Source organism: Lepisma saccharinum, chromosome 10, assembly GCF_977018435.1.
Source record: "Lepisma saccharinum chromosome 10, izLepSacc3.1, whole genome shotgun sequence".
NCBI classification, from domain to species: Eukaryota; Metazoa; Arthropoda; class Insecta; order Zygentoma; family Lepismatidae; genus Lepisma; species Lepisma saccharinum.
In genome coordinates this window covers 27,490,751-27,515,915 of record NC_139238.1, presented here as the reverse complement: position 1 = coordinate 27,515,915, position 25,165 = coordinate 27,490,751, and the positions used below count along the sequence as shown (strand labels likewise).

Here is a 25,165-nt window from a genome sequence, read left to right as displayed (position 1 = left end):
ATAGCATAAATAACACGGTAAACAATGTAGTATTGTTCCAAGTATTTTTCCGAATATGCAAAGAATTGTGCTGCCACATATTCTTGGAACACAGTCTTTAGGGGGCCCTTGCCATGGCCTTCACATACTCAAATAAGTCTATGTAAAACAATCAACGTGTTAAATTATCTAGGACCTTAGATCAGAGAAGAAGACCACCGATAGATATTGCAAGGTGAAAGGATTTGTTATTCATTAAATTTCCTAAGATACAGTAGTTCTCAATAAATAACTTCTGTTGAAGGTTCCACACCACAAACTAAACATGAATTTCTTACTAACCGAGTTTTTTCTTCCCTAGCTCTGTGGTGTGGACTATTAGTTGATATTGTACCGTACGTACAGTAGGCCTACATACAGAGTGAGCCAAAAGTAGGTGGACAGTATATGATACCATTTATTTGAGATTACATATACAATTATATTTACGAATACAATTCAATTTTGATAAACAATTATTCTTCGGCCAATCCATTTCTCAGGAAATGTTTCATGGAGATACTCACGATCTGCTCTTGCATAATGTCAAGGGACCTCCATCTATTCCACCTATTCCACCTACTTTTGGTTCACTCTGTATAAGTTACAAGATAAAACTGGTCTTAGTAGAAGTTTAACAAGGTGGAGCAAGAAGACGAATGACGAACTGATAGCAAAAGCAAAGTAATTGCAGAAATATTATGAAACGGGTATTGGTCCATCTTATCAAAAGTTTCATCTGAACATGATTTTGCAAAACTTATGTACGAGAAGCATAGCACAATCCGAACTCTGTGGTAGAGTGGTAAGCGGCGAGTTCACGGGTTCGAACCCCGCCTGGGCTGTTCTTTGTGAGAGTTCCTTCAACAATTTCATCCTATCATTACTCATCTTCGTCGCGATTAGCCAAAAGTGGCAGAAAAGCGACACAAAGAAAAGTAAATATTTACATCAATATTTCCATTGTACACGTAGATATTTATATTCACACACATACGTACATACATACACTGAATAACAGCAAAAGTTTATTTCACAAGTAAGTGTATTTTATATATATATGGAAGGGGCCTTTTGTAATATTTTGCGGGAGGACCCAACATTTTTAGATCCGACACTGTATTCTTCCTATATATGGCATCATATTACTGTGAAATATAATTAAACTTTCCGATCTGATTCACGTTGTTTGTACACTCTTTCATCTTTTAAAATAACAATTTGAACTTATCTAGTCAATATTTAAATGATAACAGTAGTTCAATAACCATCAAGGGCATTCACAGTATCATTTAGATAGGTAATAGGTAATCATGTATTGTCGACCATTTGTTATTAAATACATTTTCATTTCTTCTGAACGTTTATTCATTCATTCATTATTTTATTTTGAACCTAACTGCTTTTAAGCAGTTTTTGGTCCATAATATTCTTTCTATAATATGCATTATTTTTTAAAATTAAAAATATCCTTAACCCCCTTTATTTCACAGAAGTTATATTATGACTATTCAGACAAATCTTTACAATTGTATGATACATTTTCTCATGAACTATTTTCCAGTCGAACATTAGAATTGACAATCAAACTTGTTAAAATTTATTGGAAACTAATCATCATCCTTCGCAGTTTCCTGCCTCTGGCTTTTTATTGGAAACTGAATCTTTAAAATATATAAACTTTCGTATACAATATTTATTTCCCTACGATATGTTGTGCGTTCTAGCATTATATGTTGCACTTCCCCAGCCACACATTTCTGAATAATTAATAATCCGGAAGAAAATTTTCTAAAATAACAAACAAGCAACCTTTCTCTAGTATATCTTGTGATTCTCGATCATTATCATTCAAAATGTCCATTGTCATACGAGATTGAAGTTTACTTCTGCCAGGCAATATTAAAAAATATTTGTAGCCACTTGTTTTTAAAAATCATATTTACTGTTTACGCTGATTACATGCATTTCTCACGTTTCCAACACAATGATGAAAATTTAATGTCCCTATATGTCCAGGCTTCGTTAACGGTAAGGATAAAGCTCATTGAAGGGGATTCTATCTAGAAACCTTTGGCTGACTTCTTTTATTATACTAGCGACCATTCGTGCAGCAAAAGGCTTGAATTCCTCGCGAATTATTGCGTGGTTTTCGTTCAAGATTCGGTTCATTTGTATACCTGGAAGGAAGAAATAGAGCATAAGTTTTCATGAATTGAATTAGGTTATTTTACCTCTTTTTCTGCCACTTCTGGTTAATCGCGACGATGAAGATGAGTTATGGAATTGATGAAGGCACATTAGCAAATAACTCCCATACCCGGATTCGAACCAGCGACAAGTGTGTAACTTGTATATAGTTACTGTACTTCAGCACAACACAGTACTTTCAAAACAGGACGTGAGTGTCTTTACCACTAACTTTCCATCGACCAAGATCAGTTCTCCCCGCAGGCTTTTTCCTCAGGGGGTCAGCAGTGCTCAAGATGTGGAAAATATGAGCTGATGCTTTACCCGTTAAGATAATTGAAGACTAAAAGTGGTAAACGCTGTAAGTGCCAAAATAATTCAAACACAGTTTCCACGTTAAACTGTGAAATGTACCATACTTTATAGTGTGGTAAACGTGAAAAGTGGCTGGTAGCCCTCTAAGTAGTTCAAAGGGCGTGTAAAGAGGTCACTAGTGTGCACGTTCTTACGGGCTGATGTGCGGAACGATGCGATTTCCCAACACTTTCGCTTTTGGCACTTACAACGTTTACCACTTTTAGTTCTCAATTCTCATAAAGCGTACCAAGAACTAGGATGATATGCACAGGCACATAATCTGCTTTGTTCTACGTCCATGTTTTCAAGCTACAATTTCGGAGGCCCTCGTGGCGGAGTGGTTAGCACATCGCGATACGACACCAGGGTTCCCGGGTTCGAATCCTGGCCTGGGCATGGATGTTTGCGAGTGTCCATCAATTTCAACAGATCATCACTCATCCCTATGAAAAACTAAATATGCTGACCAAGGCAGTAATTTATTTTATTAAAAACATAAACTAAACGTAACGTTTCAACCTTCTAGCAAGGTCTTCTTCAGACTCTGTATCAAGTACAAAAGTAACAAGATACAAAAACAGGGCATTATATATACACAAACATTACTCCCTCCAGACTATTTAGAAAGTTGTTCTAGCAGGTGACTTTCACTTTCCAACTTTACTTTCACCTAAAAGGCTAAACACACGAGAGAAACAGGACATGACATAGAGTGGGATGAGGCTAAGCAGATAGGAAGGGAGAAGAGGATGCTAGTGATAAAATGGAAGGAAGCCAAGGAAATAGAGAAGAAAGGTGAAGAAGACACAATGAACTGGAATGGGGGATTGAAGTTAAACAAAGAATGGAAGAAGATGTTAGAAAGAGTGGAAAGGACAAGAGAGAAAGAGGAGAGGAGAAGGAAGAAAAATGAAGGGAAAAGAGCGTGAGATTAAAAGTCCAACCACATTCTATATGGAAGTAATTGTGTTTAGCCTTTTAGGTGAAAGTAAAGTTGGAAAGTGAAAGTCACCTGCTAGAACAACTTTCTAAATAGTCTGGAGGGAGTAATGTTTGTGTATATATAATGCCCTGTTTTTGTATCTTGTTACTTTTGTACTTGATACAGAGTCTGAAGAAGACCTTGCTAGAAGGTTGAAACGTTACGTTTAGTTTATGTTTTTAATAAAATAAATTACTGCCTTGGTCAGCATATTTAGTTTTTCATAATCATGGAAACAAGGCTTAATGGTGTTATAACTCATCCCTATCTTCGAAAATTAGCCAAAAGTGGCACAAAAAGCGAAGGAAAATGAAGCAAAACACACCCAAGCTACAATTTCGAAATTTGAATTACACGATCTCTCTCCAGATACCTCAAGGGTTAAGTGCCCCCTTTGGCCCACCTCTGCGGGTGCCCTTGATGGCAATATAACGGTTCTTCGCCCAGAGACGTAAAACAACACTGTCTTAATTTTCCGGACGCCTGGCACAGTCACCGACACTTCTGGGTTGTAACGCTGCCGTTAGCACTTCATGGGATTGTTACAACCCATAAGTGTCCGTGACTGTACAATACGTCCTTGAACAGTCACGAACATATCTAAGTTATAACAATCCCATAAGCTTCCAATGGAATCTTTACACCCAGAACTATCCGAAACTGTATGTCGTGTATGACACACAAAGGTTTCAACTAAGAAAGTGTTTGGATATTATCTACACTATGTGAAAGCTTGTTTGAAAATAAAATCCTTAGAAAATATTTTGACCTAAATGGGATGGCCATGTGGCACGAATGGGAGAGGAGATAGGAGTTTACAGGATTCTTGTCGGGATGTCTGATGGTAAGAGACCAGTAGGAAGGCCAAGACGAAGATGGAGAGATAATGTTGAGATGAACCAAAAGGATGGGAAAGGGTGGATGCATTTAGCTCGGAATAAGGATAGATGGAAGGCCTTTGTTGCTGCAGCCATAAACCTTCGGGTTTAAGAAGGCATCCTACATAACATTACATCCTTACCTAAGGCCTCTTGCCCTTCGAAAAGATTGTCCAAGTGCGTGCAGGCGTCTTCCATTTGAAAGTCCACTGAAACATCAGTTATTCGTAGGTACTGCAGACCGTCCCTGGTCACCAACTCGTGCTTCCACAGCCATGTTTGTGTAAGGTTAACTGGAGACAAAAGAAAAACGTCATCGTTACATGTGTTGAGCAGAAGCTACAGCACTTTGAGTTAATGATAGCTTTATGAGTATGGAGGGGCTTTTTTTACCTAGTTGCATAGTCTTAAAATGCCTATTTTACACAATAGTGCTTAAAAATACGTTTTTTTGTCTTACGTTTGCATACTTCCGCTCCCTTTCGCTACTTGGGCCTCTGCAGGGTTGCCAGGTTGTCAAGATGAAAATACAAGACAAAATTGTTAACAAGTTGAAAATAAGGGACAACATTGCAAAAACATAGTCTTCATAAACATTTGCACTCACCCTTTTCATCTTCAGAACAATTCTCTCTTATGGAAAAATTGCCGATAGATGGTGCTGATAAAGAAGATACCTTTTGATTCTTGAGCTCCATTGCCCAAGCATGCAGCACTACATCACTGCAAACGTTATTTCAGTATTTGAAACTGCTCTGTATTTATTACAACTATCCTTCAACTACACGTTAAAATGTTATTCCTCCAATCACGACTTGCAAACTGTACGCAGTAGTTTCGTGTGCTTTGTATTAAGTTTTCAACAGTATCCACCAAGAGTTTTGTTACGGTCTTCGGCTTGGGCCCCGTACCAGAACGAGCTCGAGTCACCCTCTTCAGACGCCGAGTGCCTCATCGTGACCAAGTGAAATACCTGGGTGTCCTCCTGGACAGACGACTGAAATTTGGACCTCACACAGATGCGGCCTGCAAGCGCGCACGCATGCGTCTTGGCTACCTATCTCCACTGCTACGTGCGCACACTCTTCCTTTTGCAACACGCCTCCATGTGTTCACTTCGATGGTTCGTCCTATCCTACTCTATGCCAGTCCGGTATGGACCCAGATGGCCCAGACCCATCACAACAAGCTCCAGATTGTGCAGAACAGAGCGCTACGCATGATTGGATCCTACCCCATGGACACCCGTATCACCCAGATTCACGATGATCTGCAATATCCAATGATAGAGGAGATGCTCCAAATCGCCAAACAACGCATATGGGCCAAGGTTCGAGCCCACACCAATCCACTGATCAACTCCATCGGGACACTCCGTCCCCGACGGCGTAAGGTACCTCTACCACGACCATGACAAAGTGCATCACACTCAGATTCTAGGGAGCCTAAGTAATCTCTTCATATGGTTTTTAACAAATGTATAACATGTGCACCTGTGCTTGTACTCAAAATTTCGTGTAATGTATCATGATAAATCCTTGTATATCTTGTATGTATTGTTTGTAGTTAGTTGTATATGTTGGGCACATACCCACGACCTGTCTCCTGCGACAGTAGCAGGAAACACTAATGTAATGGTAATTATCAATGTTCCTGTACACATTTACTATGTAAATAACCCACATCCCAGTTCAATAAACAATATGCTGGACATGAAAAGTCCTGACTTCGAAAAAAAAAAAAAAACATAGGGCAAGTACGTGGTATACACAGACTACGCACACTGGAAAAAATAGATAGAGTGCAGGGGAGGAGGAAGTGATCACTAGACCTCCGATTTTAGGTTTTTAATCTATTTCTCCTTAACAGGTAGGTAAGAAATAATAAGTTATGTCAGCGTTTCGTTAAATAACGCAACAACTGATGAAGTTTTATAGTACCTAAAATAACCTATTTTGCTTCTTAGAACCTAGTTTAGGTCTATGCACTTAATCAAGCATTTTTTTTAGGTTTTTATATATTTTTAAAGGTTTTACAGGATTTTTATGTCACACCGAGGCATTTGCTTTGTTTGGTCACGAAACAATTCAATGACGAAAGTGTTTGAAAGGTACTCTCTGTCGATTTCCCTTCCTCCACGTCCATGGTGTTTTTTTTCAAAGCTCTAAACAAAGCAAAATGTCTGGTGATACTGTTCCTGTACAATCCAAAGTGGTTTGATCTGTGTGGTCTTGCTCACTTTCGTGTCACTTAGGTGCTTTGTGGCATTAACGCCTTGCAAACTAAGATTTCAGTATTGAAGTTTGCACCGCTGCCTATGATTTTGTTGAAAGATTATTTTCAGTATATAAGACAAAATTGCGGAGTTTGACTGTGGATAAGATATAAAAAGGTTTTTTCCTAACTATACGGCGAAGAGTGGATTGTAATAGCAAAATTCCAACGTTAAGTTCTGCCATCACCGTAGGATAAGGCAACACACAACGCTATGCAAGATAGTGCATACTTCAGGATATAGCCTAGGTGTCCCATTTTCATTGCCGATGATTATACCTAATCAGCATTTTTGAGGAATTTTGAACTATTTTAAGTTTGTTTAACCTACTTCAAGATTTGTCGAGCCTAATTTCAGATTTTAGGACCCATTTTAGGATTTTAGGATTTTTATGACCTGTTTTAGGATATTTAGGATTTTTAAAACCTATTTTATGATTTTTAGAACCTATTTTTGGATTTTTAGAACCTGTTTTAGGATTTTTTACCTATTTTAGGATTTTTTTACCTATTTTAGGATTTTAGAACCTATTTTAGGATTTTTAGAACCTATTTTATGATTTTTAGAACCTATTTTAGGATTTTTAGAACCTATTTTATGATTTTTAGAACCTGTGTTAGGATTTTTATGACCTATTTTAAGATTTTAGAACCTATTTTAGGATTTTTAGAACCTGTTTTAGGATTTTTATTACCTATTTTAGGATATTTAAAACCTATTTTAGGATTTTTAGAACCTATTTTTTTATTTTTAGAACCTGTTTTAGGATTTTTATGACCTGTTTTAGGATTTTAGAACCTATTTTAGGATTTTTAGATCCTATTTTAGGAACCTAAAAACCCGCTTTTTAGAACCTAAAAATCCAAGGTCTAGTGATGACAAACAGGTGGGGAAGCAAACTGGAATTTGTATCTGTACCATAATGCACCGCCACCGGTGAAAGAAAAGTTGATGATCTACGTATTCAGAAAGATGGACATAGCTGGGAATTTTCAAATAGTAGACAATTGACGTCCCGGGAAAATTTTCACGGGACCCTAGACATATTACTTAAATAAGAGATTGTCACTTTAAAATCCCGTACACCTGGCAACCCTGTTTCTCCCTAGTATAGTGTAGAAGGTAATATCTTGTCTTGTGCTGTCCCTAACCATCATTCATCACCATAGCTGCGATTAGCCAAAAGTAACAAAAAAAACTTTAATAAATTATGAATGCTACAGGCAAGTCAAAAAGTATGAAACTGACAAAGAAAGTTAAATCAAGTTTATGTTCACTGTCTGTTTGTGGTATTTCTTAATTTCATAGTATCTCCTTGACTGCCTATTTTAAATTGTCTTAATGCCTATTGCAGAGCTTCCAGACCCAAGTTACAACGACAGGTGTATCATATCGCGACAAGTCCCCATCCAGTCTGTAAAATAGCATTTCACTGCGCATGCGCGACCAACAGACCGAGGCGACACGATGCGCACTGGGCCCAGTCCGAGTTATCTGTATGCAGCTTGTCGTGTCGTTCTGGTACGAAAGGATACATTTATTTCTGATAGTTTGTTTGCAAGTGATACGAATCTCTCGTTGCTTTGGTTTGACGGTTCAGTCTGATAACTACCGCGGTGCTTCCCCGATGGCGTAGTGATCGCCTTGTAATCAAGGGGTCCCCGTTTACACTTTAAATTGTAGCTCCAATCCAGACTAGCCTTTCTGTGTATAACTTTAGCATTAAATTACCGAACGTTATGTTCCCACGACCTTTTCCTGATATGGGTAGGAGCAGGATCCTGCCGGATATCTCGTAAGGTCCGACTGTCTCCAACCTGTCAACAGTTAGGTCTAGAGCAAACGTCAGGTTAGCGAAGTCCAACCTGCAAATATAAGAAAATATAGTTGAGCCCGGGTTTCGGCACCATTTATGCAATAGTAATGGGGCATTCCATGTCTAAATGTCACTGAACCTCAATTTTTAAAATTAAATGTAAAGCTGTAATTTTGTTCTATCTTGTGAGTCAACAATCTAGATTTGTCATTTGGATAAAACTTCAAGAATTATACATAATAAAGTTAGAAGGTATTTTACATGTTGCTCGTTAAATTTAACTTTCAGTTTTAGTTTGGTTTGTATTGTGTCCCACCAGTGACAATAAAGAAAATTAATTTCTTCATGAATTCAACTCCACTAGAATATTGAAAGGTCAATTACCTTCCCTAATTGTCTTAAATTTATTTTTCTTAATTTGAAAATTCACAGAAATTTAAAAAAATTATTATTAAGTATGGAGGCAGTGACACAAATTTGTACTTATATACAGTGACGTTCGTCTACGCTTAAACAATGTTAGTCTACATAATACATGTAGACTATTTTATAGTCTACATTCCACATGTAGACTATTTTATCCAAGGAGACGATGTAATCTAGGTGTTAGCAAAGGGCGCTGTGGAATGAAAACAAAATTATACTGCGTATCAGTTGGTAATGTGTGAGAAGAACCTTTCATACTCTTCCTTCCAAATTCGAACAATTTCTCACCTATAAAAAACCTAATATTGGAAATATCCTAGCGTTTTATGCGAAAAAGACTACTTTTGCCTCACGACTGCCATCTGTTGTTGTTGTTTTTTTTTGCATACGATTTATCTTCTTTCATGGTTCATGTTCGAAGAGAACGTAAATTTTGTTGTAAATAGGATTGTTGAGAGTTTGTTAGGAATCAATATGGTTGAAAATGTAACTTTCATTTCTTGAACGTGCTTTTTATAATGTGACGTATGTCAAGGCTGTGTCATACAATGTACTGTCACACAATAAGACATCAAAGATGGACTTCGGACCGTATTTTCATTTCGTGGACCGTACACATAGGTCTGCGTGATAATTCGTTCTCGAGTCGATATTTTTAAAGTGCAGAAAGGTCGATATCTTAGAAATATAGACTCCGATATATCGATAACGATCTCAAACGTCGTGTCGATATCAATATTCAAACGATATCGAAGTTCGACATTGACAAATCGTTATTGCACAGCCCTACATACACACGCATTTTAGTGAATCCCATGTGTGTATTAATTATATGATAAAATACTAACACTTTACATGCACCACAATATATTGTTATACATCCCCATCATGGCGAAATAAGAAAAATCCTTATTCTAGTGTTGTTTTCTACATTTCTGTTAAAAATTTCTCGACAATAGTTAGTATATTGCACTTTCATAAAATTTCACAATATTAACTAATGTATCCATTTTGTAGTTGCTTTTTTTTATCGAGTTCGTGGGCCCAGACTGTTTTGGCGATTGGGACCCAAAGGGCAAGTGCCCCTCAGCCTCCATATAAACGTCATTACCTTCCTGGTACTCCACGTATTACGTCATCTTCTTACCTCGCTCTTTTTATCCTAGTCGTGGCCATGCCTATTATATCAAAGTCGTGGAAGATGAACTTGAGTCCAAATGATCCCGTTCCTTCTTCCATAGCTATGCGTTTCACGTGGAATGGGTCAATTGGTGGTACTCCATATTTGCTATCGCCTGTAAAATATCAGATGTCAAATAGTCTGTAGATATCCCAAGGTAAACAGTTGATGCACGATACTCGCAACAATTACCTATTTTAATTGTATTTTGAGGCTAAAGAACTAGAAGTTTGTGGCTGTACTATTGTGTAGTACGATATTGTTAATGTTCTTAGACTAAAATCTCAGAAAGGGAATACAGGGGTAAGGAGGAAGACGTTGCTGAATACAGAAATAGGGTGGACAATATGACGACCTGCAGGAATAGGGTGGAAGATATTACCCGTCCTTTCTGGAGTACCACAGGGCAGTGTTCTAGGACCCCTATTGTTCATATTATTCGTCGATGACCTTACCGACCATCTCACAGCCGCCTCTAGTAATTACCTTCTCTTCGCAGATGACTGTAAGATCTTCAGAGAAATCTCCACTTCCAACGATGCTCATCTTCTCCAGAATGACATAACAACGTTTTTTTCATGGTGCCTGACATGGAAACTTACTTTAAATCCTGAAAAATGTACTACTCTCACCATCTCTCTCAAAAAGAACCTGTTAAAGTCATCTTACTCCATCTTTGGCAATAACATCAAAGCAGTATCCTCTCATAAAGACCTAGGCATTGTTTTCGACCAAAAGCTTACATTTGAAGAACATATTACAGGCACGACAAAAAAGGCTATGCGTCTCTTAGGTTTACTCTACCGTTTCACCGAAATTAGTGACATCTCAGCCCTCACCTTGTACTATAAATCATTCGTACTATAAATCATTCATCTCCCCAATTATAGAATACTGCTCTCCCGTCTGGTCCATGGCATGTCCCACTCAGCTCTCCAGAATTGATTCTGTTCTTAACTTTTTCCTGGCTATAGTTCGTTACAGGGTTCCCTCATTACGCAACTTTCCAACACCACATCTCCTGGCCTTTCTAAACCTACAGACTCCCTATCAGTGCCGTTTACTGAACGATTTTAGGTATCTTTACAAAATTGTCAATGGCAAAATCCGTTGCAACACACTCCTCCAGGAATTCCACTTTCGAGTGCCTATGCGCTCAACACGCAACACAAATCTATTTTACACAAAAAAGCCAAGACTGGAAATTCAAAAAAGATCGCTCTTCCACAGACTTCCCACTCAATATAACGACCACCCATCAAGTGCTGATGTATTTTCCACAGAATATGCCTTTCGGTCAACCATCAGAAGATATGTTGCTAAATAATGTTTAATTGTGCTATCTTGACTTATTTATATTAATATTTTGTCTTATTTTGCTATTTTTATTTTTGTTCTTTTTTGTTATTTTCATTGTTACTGATTTCAGTGTAAAATGGCTACGTGCTGTATCTGAAATTTTCTCAATAAATAAATAAATAAACATGCAGGAATAGGGCGGACGATATGACCACATGCAGGAATAGGGTGGAAGATGTGACCACATGCAGGAATAGGGTGGAAGAAATGACCACATGCAGGAATAGGGTGGAAGATATGACCACATGCAGGAATAGGGCGGACGATATGACCACATGCAGGAATATCGTGGAAGATGTGACCAAATGCAGGAATAGGGTGGAAGATGTGATCACATGCAGGAATAGGGTGGAAGATGTGACCACATGCAGGAATAGGGCGGACGATATGACCACATGCAGGAATAGGGTGGAAGATGTGACCACATGCAGGAATAGGGCGGACGATATGACCACATGCAGGAATAGGGTGGAAGATATGACCACATGCTGGAATAGGGTGGAAGATATGACCACATGCAGGAATAGGGTGGAAGATATGACCACATGCAGGAATAGGGTGGAAGATATGACCACATGCAGGAATAGGGTGGAAGATATGACCACATTAAGGAATAGGGTGGAAGATGTGACCACATGCAGGAATAGGGTGGAAGATGTGACCACATGCAGGAATAGGGTGGAAGATGTGACCACATGCAGGAATAGGGCGGATGATATGACCACATGCAGGAATAGGGCGGAAGATATGACCACATGCAGGAAAAGGCTCAAGATTTGACGACCTGCAGGAATAGGGCGCATGATATGACCATCTGTAGGAATAGGGCGCATGATATGACGATCTGCAGGAATAGGGCGGACGATATGACCACGTGCAGGAATTGGGTGGAAGATGTGCCCACGTGCAGAAATAGGGTGGAAGATGTGATCACGTGCAGGAATAGGGTGGAAGATGTGACCACATGCAGGAATAGGGCGGACGATGTGACCACATGCAGGAATAGGGTGGAAGATGTGACCAACTGCAGAAATAGGGCGAAGATATGACCACATGCAGGAATAGGGTGGAAGATGTGACCACATGCAGAAATAGGGTGGAAGATATGACCATATGCAGGAATAGGGCGGAAGATATGACCACATGCAGGAATAGGGTGGAAGATATGACCACATGCAGGAATAGGGTGGAAGATATGACCACATGCAGGAATAGGGTGGAAGATGTGACCACATGCAGGAATAGGGCGGACGATGTGACCACATGCAGGAATAGGGTGGAAGATATGACCACATGCAGGAATAGGGTGGAAGATATGACCACATGCAGGAATAGGGTGGAAGATGTGACCAAATGCAGAAATAGGGCGAAGATGTGACCACATGCAGGAATAGGGTGGAAGATATGACCACATGCTGGAATAGGGTGGAAGATATGACCACATGCAGGAATAGGGTGGAAGATGTGACCACATGCAGGAATAGGGCGGACGATATGACCACATGCAGGAATAGGGTGGAAGATATGACCACATACAGGAATAGGGCGGATGATATGACCACATGCAGGAATAGGGCGGAAGATATGACCACATGCAGGAAAAGACTCAAGATGTGACGACCTGCAGGAATAGGGCGCATGATATGACCATCTGTAGGAATAGGGCGCATGATATGACCATCTGTAGGAATAGGGCGCATGATATGACGATCTGCAGGAATAGGGCGGACGATATGACCACGTGCAGGAATAGGGCAGACGATATGGCCACATGCAGGAATAGAGCGAGAGATATGCAAGAATTGTGCGTGAGATATGACCTCATGCGGGAATTGGGAGAAAAGACGATAGCATGCACGAATAGACCGTAAATTTTCACAATATCGAACTAGGACAAAATATTTGGTAAACATTTTCTAATGTGTTCCAGATCATTTGGAGCACATTAGATTATTTACAAGACAGTAAATAGTGCTTGCATTGCTTTGATTATAACTTTTTTCGGGTTTTGGTAATTGGTGAGGTTTGGTTTGCTTTCCATAACAAAAATGGTTACCTACTTTCTCAAGTCATTACTATGCCCACAAAGTAATTGCAATTCTCAGTTTCGTCAAGAGATGGCGTTCATAGTCGGCTAAAACATTCTCACGCAAGAATGAGCTGTCATCTGCTGCAAAAGTGACGAACTCATTCAAGGTAATGTACTGAGTTCTCTTCTTCTTTCTATCAACTTACCTTATTCCTCTTTGTTTTCTTTCTTTTACTTTTCAACAACTTTACTTCGCTTCCTTTTCCTGTCTATTCTATACTCATTTTCTTCATTCGTTATAAATCCGTATTAACTGGTTTTCCATAGGTTCGTTGGTGTCCTCTTCTTTGACCAATCTGTACACGGAAGATTAGAAATTCATGTCCTGATGGGGATACTAGTATCTACTTTCGCACGTTTTTAATCATTTTCTTCATTGTCGTCATCAGATGAAATGAGATAAATATATATATAAAAAACGTGTATGCGTTTCTCTTTGTTGTTCACTTATTTATCACTTGCACCCCCTTTTCTTTAATTTCATTTTTTGTTATTCCACTTTTATTTTACTTTCTTCTTCCTCTTTCCCCTTTTGCTTCACAGCGTCAGGGGTTGTATCTATCCACTCCTTCCATCTCTCCCGTTCCTTTGCAACCCTCTTAATTTCTTCTATTCCTTTTCCTTCCTTTTGTCCTATTTCTTCTATTCCGTTTTCGAATGTCCTCCGGGGTCCACATCTTGTTCTACTTCCCTCTATTCTAGCTTCCATTAATTGCTTTGCTTTTTTTATCTTCGTCCATTCTTACCACATGTCTGAACCATTTTAATTGTCTTTGTGTCAGTTTCTCTTCTATTGGCTTCTGATTTAAATCTTCTCTGATTCTTTCATTTCGTATTCTATTTCTTCTTGTTTTGCCAACTATTCCACTGAAGCATTTCATCTCTACTGTCTTTATTTGTCTTTCTTGTTTTCCTCCATTCTACTAATTCAACTTTCTTTTACGGATATTCCATTCATGCACTGTTCGTCTAAAGAAATTTCTTGTAGGGTCGGTCCGAATGCTTAGTAACGCTGTCGCTTTGTAATCAAGAGGTCCCAGGTTCGATTCCGGTGGAGACACGTTGCAGAGATCCCATTTAAGTATTCCTGATTAGCTTATCTAAGCAAAAACAACTCCACCTATTCCATGGTGTAATTATTCTCTGAGACCAAAGGCCTGGCAACGAGCTTTTCCATTGGGTGATCCGTCGTGGTCAGCACGTAGAGTCCCATGTCTTAAGGTGCGTATAAATGTGCGAACCGAACCGTTCGCGAACCGCTTGTTCTCACCATTGGGACGTGGTTTGTAGCGCCGGGCGACTGCTTGTGAACCGTTCATGTTGATCCATCTCTTGTCGGTTTTTCTGAAGAACACAAAGGCGTTCGCAGTTCACACTGGAACGGTGTCGTGCGTAGTTCATTGCGTATTGTCTGCTCGCGAACCTCCAGATTTTATATTGGTTTTGTTGCAGTTTTTGATGTAATTATGGAGTGGTCATAGGAAAATGCACTATTGGTATTTATGAAACCAAATCTATACTCTGGTATCCTAAACATAGGAACCATGTAAAAAAAAAATAAAAGAAGATGCCTGGAGGGACATAGGTGCCGAGATGAATATTTGTGCGGACAAATGTGACTTCCAATTCATCATAAGCTCGGTACCAGTACGAACTGGTACAGTCATATTAACTTACCTTTGGAAAAATGCGGCAGAGCTTCGTTAGCAGCTTTCGTTACGCATTCGCTCAGTTTGGGATCGTTTCTGTAGCATTGTTCAACGTACGAAGCTGTAAGAGAATGTAAGAAAAAAAACATTATTATATCACGTTCAAACATTGGGGTGGTGTGGGATAAGTTGAAATGAAGCATATTTCTTGTGAAAGAATATTTTATTTTTGTATTGAAAATATTTACTATCAAACTCTAAGAAAGCAGAATTTTTACCAAAGCTAAAGCTTCAATTCTACACCTTTACCTCTCAAAAATAAGTTAATGACCTGACAGTAATTTTTCCAAACATTCTTAATAAAAATAACTACTATATTTCAGCTTACTGAGACTATAACTTTTCATTCCCATCTTATACTTTCAATTTCCTTCCTTTCATGTGATTTTTTTTCCTGTTTGTATCAAGATTTTTCCCTTACTGCCTCTTTTCCTCTGTTTAGTCCCCATTTTCTTTGTTGCCTACATTCCCACTTTCATATTATCTTCCTTAATTTATCGTGCATTTCCTTTTTATAGTGTATCTTCAATCTTTAATGCAACGATTTCCGCTTTTGTTTCAGCGTCTTCTTCTTTTAGATCCTGTTCTTCTTTTAGAGACGTTTCTCTTTCTTGTAGAAATAGTTCATATCTTTCTACTATCACTTCTTTTTACAGCCTCTTCTTCTTTTAGAAATGTTCTCCTTCTATTAGAGGAATTTCACCTCTTTCTAGAGTACTTCTCCTTTCAGACCATCTTCTTCATTTAGAGCTTCTTGATCTCTCTATAGAACCACTTCTTCATTTAGAGCTTCTTGACCTCTTTATAGAACCACTTCTTCATTTACAGCTTCTTGACCTCTTTATAGAACCACTTCTTCATTTAGAGCTTCTTGACCTCTTTATAGAACCCTTTCTTCATTTAGAGCTTCTTGACCTCTTTATAGAACCACTTCTTCATTTAGAGCTTCTTGACCTCTTTATAGAACCACTTCTTCATTTAGAGCTTCTTGTCCTCTTTATAGAACCCACTTCTTCATTTAGAGCTTCTTGTCCTCTTTATAGAACCACTTCTTCATTTAGAGCTTCTTGACCTCTCTATAGAACCACTTCTTCATTTAGAGCTTCCTGACCTCTCTATAGAACAACTTCTTCATTTAGAGCTTCTTGAACCCACTTATTCATTTAGAGCCTCATCTTCTTTTAGAGATTCTTCTCTTTCACTTGTAGCTTCTTCATATCCTTCTAGAGCCTTTTCTTCTTTTATATCTATTTTTTCTTTTGAAATATACGAAAGTACGGAATGAAAGAAAAGATAGATTCCGTAACTACGAGAAGTTGAATTAATTAATGCGTCTTGTTTCCTAAAAGTCAGAACGAGTGTGGGAGGGATAATACTAAACAGGGTGTCTCTATGGATCCTATACCCTGTCACAGCTAACTATGGAGCAGGGACGCGCATAGCCGTCTCGCGTCACTACTTGCGCAGAGACTTGTTCTCGTTTGCCTGCTCTACAGTTAGCTGGTACAGGGTATAACTAATCAATAAATACCCTTTACTATCCCCAATTCACCTAAAATCGCAGAAAGATTTTGGTGCTACACTTTTCCTCAATAATCTCTGGGGCTAGCGAACGAAAGCAAGTCCTCTGCGGAAGTACTGACTCCAGAGAGCTCGACCAATCAACGCATGAGAGGGGAAGTGAGCGCATGGAGGGGAAAACGCGGCTGCAGCTCAGCTGTGTGCAGTAGCGCGCACTTCTCTGTTCCACCGACTTGCTTTCTCCTATTTTCTACCGTTATGCCTTGCTCCATAGGTTCCAGAAGATATAGTGTAGGCTAGAAGGATATTTACTTGCATTTTCTGAAACAACCTTCTTCTTTCTACTTTATCGATGTTCTGTCCAGCACAACTCTCTCCTAACCTTACTCCTTAAACCTCTTTCATTCACCTCTCTACGTCAACATCCTTGCTACATCTTTCACTTGCTCCTCTTTGCATTTCATCTTCTGCTGACGATTTTCTTTCCCTCTAACGTACGTACTTTCTATTTCATATTCATCAAAATGTCAGGAGAACGATAGAAAGAATCGATCATTTAAAAAGAAAAAAATCAGATGACTGTAAATGTGAGGAGAAGATCAAAATACAGTAGAATAGCCATGAGATCAGTTGGGATTCGCACAGGGAACTTTTATGTTGTAATCTAGACAGGAATTAAGCAAAAGGCTTTTGCAGCGTCATGTATGGATTGTATTGTTGTTTGCACAGGATGAGAGAAAGACTAGAGGCTTCTGATGCAGTGGCGTGACCAAGAGGGGTTGGTGAAGATCAGAACTCCTTCTTCGGCCCAGCACTCCTAAAAAGAAGCTGTAACATATGGAAAGAGATCTACTGAATTCATGTCTTACGAATTCATTCCTTCCATTCATGCACGCAGTTATGTATTCCGTCTATATTCCTGCATGAGTCGTGTATTCCACCCTCCATTTGTACGCACTGTCATGTATGCTCCGTTTATTCCTACATGCTCGCGGTTTACCGTATCCATTCCTGCATGCTATAATGTATTCCGCACCATTCCTGCAAGCAGTCAAGTATTTCCCTCTCTCAGTCCTGCAAGCAGTCAAATATTTCGCCCCCAGTTCTGCATGCGGTCGTGTATTCGTCTCCCATCCCTACATGCGTTCATGTATTTCGTCCCCCACCCCTACATTCAGTCATGTATTCCGTCTCAATTCTTCAATGCGGTCATGTATTCCGCCAACATTCTATAATGCGGTCATGTATTGCGCCAACATTCTATGATGCGGTCATGTATTCCTCCACCATTCCTGCATGCGGTCAAGTATTCCGTTCTCCAGCCCTGCATGCGGTCATGTATTCCGCCACCATCCTATAATGCGGTCATGTATTCCGCCACCATCCTATAATGCGGTCATGTATTCCGCCACCATTCCTGAATGTGGTCATGTATTCCGTCTCCATTCTTCAATGCGGTCATGTGTTCCGCCACCATTCTATACTGCGGTCATGTATTCAGCCCTCATCCCTGAATGTGTCATGTATTCCGTCTCCATTCTTCAATGCGGTCAAGTATTCCTCCACCATTCCTGCATGCGGTCAAGTATTCCGTCCTCCAGCCCTGCATGCGGTCATGTATTCCGCCACCATCCTATAATGCGGTCATGTATTCCGCCACCGTCCTATAATGCGGTCATGTATTCCGCCACCGTCCTATAATGTGGTCATGTATTCCGCCACCGTTCCTGAATGTGGTCATGTATTCCGTCTCCATTCTTCAATGCGGTCATGTATTCCGCCACCATTCTATACTGCGGTCATGTATTCCACCCCCATTCCTGAATGTGGCCATGTATTTCGTCTCCATTCTTCAATGCGGTCATGTATTCCGCCACCATTCTATACTAAGGTCATGTATTCCGCCCCCATTCCTGAATGTGGTCATGTATTCCGTCTCCATTCTTCAATGCGGTCATGTGTTCCGCCACCATTCTATACTACGGTCATGTATTCCGCCCCCATTCCTGAATGTAGTCATGTATTCCGTCTCCATTCTTCAATGCGGTCATGTGTTCCGCCACCATTCTATACTGCGGTCATGTATTCCGCCCTCATTCCTGAATATGGTCATGTATTCCGTCCCCATTCCTGCATGCGGTCATGAATTTCGTCTGCATTCTTCAATGCGGTCATGTATTCCGCCACCATCCTATAATGCGGTCATGTATTCCGCCCCCATTCCTGAACGTGGTCATGTATTCCGTCTCCATTCTTCAATGCGGTCATGTCTTCCGCCACCATTCTATACTGCGGTCATGTGTTCCGCCACCATCCTATACTGCGGTCATGTATTCCCCCCGCATTCCTGAATGTGGTCATGTATTCCGTCTCTATTCTTCAATGCGGTCATGTATTCCGCCACCATTCTATACTACGGTCATGTATTCCGCCCGCATTCCTGAGTTTGGTCTTGTATTCCGTCTCCATTCTTCAATTCGGTCATGTATTCCGCCACCATTCTATACTACGGTCATGTATTCCGCTCCCATTTCTGAATGTGGTCCTGTATTCCGTCTCCATTCTTCAATGCGGTCATGTATTCCGCCACCATTCTATACTGCGGTCATGTATTCCGCCCCCATTCTATACTACGGTCATGTATTCCGCCCCCATTCCTGAATGTGGTCATGTATTCCGTCTCCACTCTTCAATGCGGTCATGTGTTCCGCCACCATTCTATACTGCGGTCATGTATTCCGTCTCCATTCTTCAATGCGGTCATGTATTCCGCCACCATTCTATACTACGTTCATGTATTCCGCCCCCATTCCTGAATGTGGTCATGTATTCCGTCTCGATTCTTTAATGCGGTAATGTATTCCGCCAACATTCTATACTACGGTCATGTATTCCGCCCGCATTCCTGAATGTGGTCATGTATCCCGTCTCCATTCTTCAATGCGGTCATGTATTCCGCCCCCATTCCTGAATGTGGTCATGTATTCCGTCTCCATTCTTCAATGCGGTCATGTCTTCCGCCACCATTCTATACTGCGGTCATGTATTCCGCCCCCATTCCTGAATGTGGTCATGTATTCCGTCTCCATTCTTCAATGCAGTCATGTATTCCGTCTCCATTCTTCAATGCGGTCATGTATTCCGTCTCCATTCTTCAATGCGGTCATGTATTCCGCGACCATTCTATACTACGGTCATGTATTCCGCCCCCATTCCTGAATGTGGTCATGTCTTCCGTCTCCATTCTTCAATGCGGTCATGTGTTCCGCCACCATTCTATACTGCGGTCATGTATTCCGCCCTCATCCCTGAATGTGGTCATGTATTCCGCCACCATCCTATAATGCGGTCATGTATTCCGCCACCATTCCTGAATGTGGTCATGTATTTCGTTTTCATTCTTCAATGCGGTCATGTTTTTCGCCACCATTCTATACTAAGGTCATGTATTCCGCCCCCATTCCTGAATGTGGTCATGTATTCCGTCTCCATTCTTCAATGCGGTCATGTGTTCAGCCACCATTCTATACTGCGGTCATGTATTCAGCCCTCATCCCTGAATGTGTCATGTATTCCGTCTCCATTCTTCAATGCGGTTAAGTATTCCTCCACCATTCCTGCATGCGGTCAAGTATTCCGTCCTCCAGCCCTGCATGCGGTCATGTATTTCGCCACCATCCTATAATGCGGTCATGTATTCCGCCACCGTCCTATAATGCGGTCATGTATTCCGCCACCGTGCTATAATGTGGTCATGTATTCCGCCACCGTTCCTGAATGTGATCATGTATTCCGTCTCCATTCTTCAATGCGGTCATGTATTCCGCCACCATTCTATACTGCGGTCATGTATTCCGCCCCCATTCCTGAATGTGGCCATGTATTTCGTCTCCATTCTTCAATGCGGTCATGTATTCCGCCATCATTCTATACTAAGGTCATGTATTCCGCCCCCATTCCTGAATGTGGTCATGTTTTCCGTCTCCATTCTTCAATGCGGTCATGTGTTCCGCCACCATTCTATACTACGGTCATGTATTCCGCCCCCATTCCTGAATGTAGTCATGTATTCCGTCTCCATTCTTCAATGCGGTCATGTGTTCCGCCACCATTCTATACTGCGGTCATGTATTCCGCCCTCATTCCTGAATGTGGTCATGTATTCGGTCCCCATTCCTGCATGCGGTCATGTATTTCGTCTGCATTCTTCAATGCGGTCATGTATTCCGCCACCATCCTATAATGCGGTCATGTATTCCGCCCCCATTCCTGAATGTGGTCATGTATTCCGTCTCCATTCTTCAATGCGGTCATGTGTTCCGCCACCATTCTATACTGCGGTCATGTGTTCCGCCACCATTCTATACTGCGGTCATGTATTCCCCCCGCATTCCTGAATGTGGTCATGTATTCCGTCTCTATTCTTCAATGCGGTCATGTATTCCGCCACCATTCTATACTACGGTCATGTATTCCGCCTGCATTCCTGAGTTTGGTCTTGTATTCCGTCTCCATTCTTCAATTCGGTCATGTATTCCGCCACCATTCTATACTACGGTCATGTATTCTGCTCCCATTTCTGAATGTGGTCATGTATTCCGTCTCCATTCTTCAATGCGGTCATGTATTCCGCCACCATTCTATACTGCGGTCATGTATTCCGCCACCATTCTATACTACGGTCATGTATTCCGCCCCCATTCCTGAATGTGGTCATGTATTCCGTCTCCACTCTTCAATGCGGTCATGTGTTCCGCCACCATTCTATACTGCGGTCATGTATTCCGTCTCCATTCTTCAATGCGGTCATGTATTCCGCCACCATTCTATACTACGTTCATGTATTCCGCCCCATTCCTGAATGTGGTCATGTATTCCGTCTCGATTCTTTAATGCGGTCATGTATTCCGCCACCATTCTATACTACGGTCATGTTATCCGCTCCCATTCCTGAATGTGGTCATGTATTCCGTCTCCATTCTTCAATGCGGTCATGTTTTCCGCCCCACTCCTGAATGTGGTCATGTATTCCGTCTCCATTCTTCAATGCGGTCATGTGTTCCGCCACCATTCTATACTGCGGTCATGTATTCCGCCCCCATTCCTGAATGTGGTCATGTATTCCGTCTCCATTCTTCAATGCAGTCATGTATTCCGTCTCCATTCTTCAATGCGGTCATGTATTCCGTCTCCATTCTTCAATGCGGTCATGTATTCCGCGACCATTCTATACTACGGTCATGTATTCCGCCCCCATTCCTGAATGTGGTCATGTATTCCGTCTCCATTCTTCAATGCGGTCATGTGTTCCGCCACCATTCTATACTGCGGTCATGTATTCCGCCCTCATCCCTGAATGTGGTCATGTATTCCGTTTCCATTCTTCAATGCGGTCATGTATTCCGCCCCCATTCTTGAATGTGGTCATGTATTCCGTCCCCATCCCTGCATGCGGTCATGCATTTCGTCTGCATTCTTCAATGCGGTCATGTATTCCGCCACCATCCTATAATGCGGTCATGTATTCCGCCACCATCCTATAATGCGGTCATGTATTCCGCCACCATTCCTGAATGTGGTCATGTATTTCGTTTTCATTCTTCAATGCGGTTATGTTTTTCGCCACCATTCTATACTAAGGTCATGTATTCCGCCCCATTCCTGAATGTGGTCATGTATTCCGTCTCCATTCTTCAATGCAGTCATGTATTCCGTCTCCATTCTTCAATGCGGTCATGTATTCCGTCTCCATTCTTCAATGCGGTAATGTATTCCGCGACCATTCTATACTACGTTCATGTATTCCGCCCCATTCCTGAATGTGGTCATGTATTCCGTCTCGATTCTTTAATGCGGTCATGTATTCCGCCACCATTCTATACTACGGTCATGTATTCCGCCCGCATTCCTGAATGTGGTCATGTATTCGTTCTCCATTCTTCAATTCGGTCATGTATTCCGCCACCATTCTATACTACGGTCATGTTATCCGCTCCCATTCCTGAATGTGGTCATGTATTCCGTCTCCATTCTTCAATGCGGTCATGTTTTCCGCCCCCATTCCTGAATGTGGTCATGTATTCCGTCTCCATTCTTCAATGCGGTCATGTGTTCCGCCACCATTCTATACTGCGGTCATGTATTCCGCCCCCATTCCTGAATGTGGTCATGTATTCCGTCTCCATTCTTCAATGCAGTCATGTATTCCGTCTCCATTCTTCAATGCGGTCATGTATTCCGTCTCCATTCTTTAATGCGGTCATGTATTCCGCCACCATCCTATACTACGGTCATGTATTCCGCCCCCATTCCTGAATGTGGTCATGTATTAAGTCTCCATTCTTCAATGCGGTCATGTGTTCCGCCACCATTCTATACTGCGGTCATGTATTCCGCTCTCATTCTTGAATGTGGTCATGTATTCCGTCCCCATCCCTGCATGCGGTCATGTATTTCGTCTGCATTCTTCAATGCGGTCATGTGTTCCGCCACCATTCTATACTGCGGTCATGTATTCCGGCACCATTCCTGAATGTGGTCATGTATTCCGTCTCCATTCTTCAATGCGGTCATGTATTCCGTCTCCATTCTTCAATGCGGTCATGTGTTCTGCCACCATTCTATACTGCGGTCATGTATTCCGCCCTCATTCCTTAATGTGGTCATGTATTCCGCCCCCATCCCTGAATGTGGTCATGTATTCCGTCTCCATTCTTCAATGCGGTCATGTGTTCCGCCACCATTCTATACTGCGGTCATGTATTCCGCCCTCATTCCTGAATGTGTTCATGTATTCCGTCCCCATCCCTGCATGCGGTCATGTATTTCGTCTGCATTCTTCAATGCGGTCATGTATTCCGCCACCATCCTTTAATGCGGTCATGTATTCCGCCACCATTCTATGCTGCGGTCATGTATTCCGCCCCCATTCCTGCATGCAGTCATGTATTCCCGCGTTTCGAGATAGCACCTCTTCAGCGGATCACCACAATTAAAATTTCCCCACTCAGAGCCCTCTGGAGCCCATTCGAAGCAACGGTTTCGCTGAAACTTGATTTAAAGAGTATGGAGACCATGGAAGCGAATGCTGATGAAGAAAGAATAGTTAAAATTTTCACCAGCAGGTTGAAATGTGGCGCTGATATATCAGAAACCATTAATTTGAGTTTGCTGTACGTACAGTAGTGTACAATATTCCCCCCCCGTCAACGCGAAAAGACCCTTTGGAAACCTAAGGCAGTGTGATCAGTAGTTGCAAACAGCGTTTCCCGAGATGATCACTGTGCACCAGATTTCAGCGCCACATTTACACCTGGTGATGAAAATTTGAACATTTTTTTTCCCGTCAGCTTGCGCTTCTCCATGGTATCTATAACCTCTATACCAAGTTTTCTGCGCAATCGGATGCTTCAAACTAGCTCCAGAGTGGTCTTAGCAGGGCAACGTTGTAGTCACCTGTTACTATTTAGAAGCAGAATATAAGCTTCTGGATTAATGTATGGCACAGATGGCCGTAGAACGCAAATTAAAGATAAAGTATATGAAAGAATACTTACGTATCTTTAGGCCGAATGCAACACTCACGTACAGTAAGAGGGTGCTTTGACGAAGCATTCCGTCTAAGGTAGTTATGATGTTCAGAGCGCAAAGCGGATGCAAGTTAGACACGAGTACTTAATTGACCACTTATTGTCTTCTGACGTCAATCTCCTCTTGAGAATACGGCTAATTACATTTTATATATATTGATAAAGTTATTATGTAAGTGCCTCCAAGGTCGGGAACGAAAGCAAGAAGTAAATCTGTTTGCCCTTTCCTAGCAGGGCCGTATTAAGACGAAATTGATGCTTGAAATCTTCGGTGAACAATAAGCACAACGACGTTATAATTACGTCACAGCGCAAAGAATAATAGTACCTGTAGCCTATAATAAGTAACGCTGTGTCTAGGCGTCCGAAATTGGGGCTCCAAATTTCATTCTAAGATTTATTTTCAGGTTAATATAGCAAAAGAGAACTGTTCAGCTTTCGGAAAATTCTCGGCTGTTTTCATCTGGGCCTATTTCAGGAATGGGCCTAATGCTGCAGCATCAATAGCACACACCTTAATCCGGCCCTGTTTGCTAGCATGATCTTTTCTCAGTCATTTATTGTTTTTTAATGGGTAGTATAATTTTTGCATTATTGATGCTCTTTTCCTTCAGGTAAGGGTGATGTTTTTTTGTTTGTTTAAATACTACATTTTAAGTAATCATATGAAATGGCCGTTTAGTAAGGATAGTACAGAGGTCGAGAGCGAGTCAAATCTAGCCGAGACCTAGACTTTGTGTGCGAGACTGTGGGTCTCGTTTCAGACTTTGGTGTGG

General features: G+C 41.1%; 1 protein-coding gene across 1 annotated transcript; it reads right to left on the bottom strand.

The window, feature by feature from the left end:
• Positions 1-58: 58 nt before the first annotated feature.
• Positions 59-24,430, bottom strand: LOC145994272 (protein takeout-like). The gene is made up of 6 exons (XM_083130376.1): positions 24,357-24,430; positions 15,248-15,340; positions 10,090-10,237; positions 8,432-8,565; positions 4,569-4,718; positions 59-2,198 (listed from the first exon to the last, which is right to left on the bottom strand). Exons 1-6 carry the CDS (start codon positions 24,412-24,414, stop codon positions 2,044-2,046), a joined length of 738 nt encoding a protein of 245 aa, XP_082986502.1. The 5' UTR covers positions 24,415-24,430; the 3' UTR covers positions 59-2,043.
• Between the last annotated feature and the right edge of the window lie 735 nt (positions 24,431-25,165).

Coding starts and splice junctions, on each gene's coding strand:
- LOC145994272 (XM_083130376.1), bottom strand. CDS start 24,414: ATGCTTCGTCAAAGCACCCTCTTACTGTACGTGAGTGTTGCATTCGGC. Junction 10,238..15,247: donor TCTGCCGCATTTTTCCAAAG/GTAAGTTAATAT, acceptor GATATTTTACAG/GCGATAGCAAATATGGAGTA. Junction 8,566..10,089: donor ACTAGGATAAAAAGAGCGAG/GTAAGAAGATGA, acceptor TTATATTTGCAG/GTTGGACTTCGCTAACCTGA.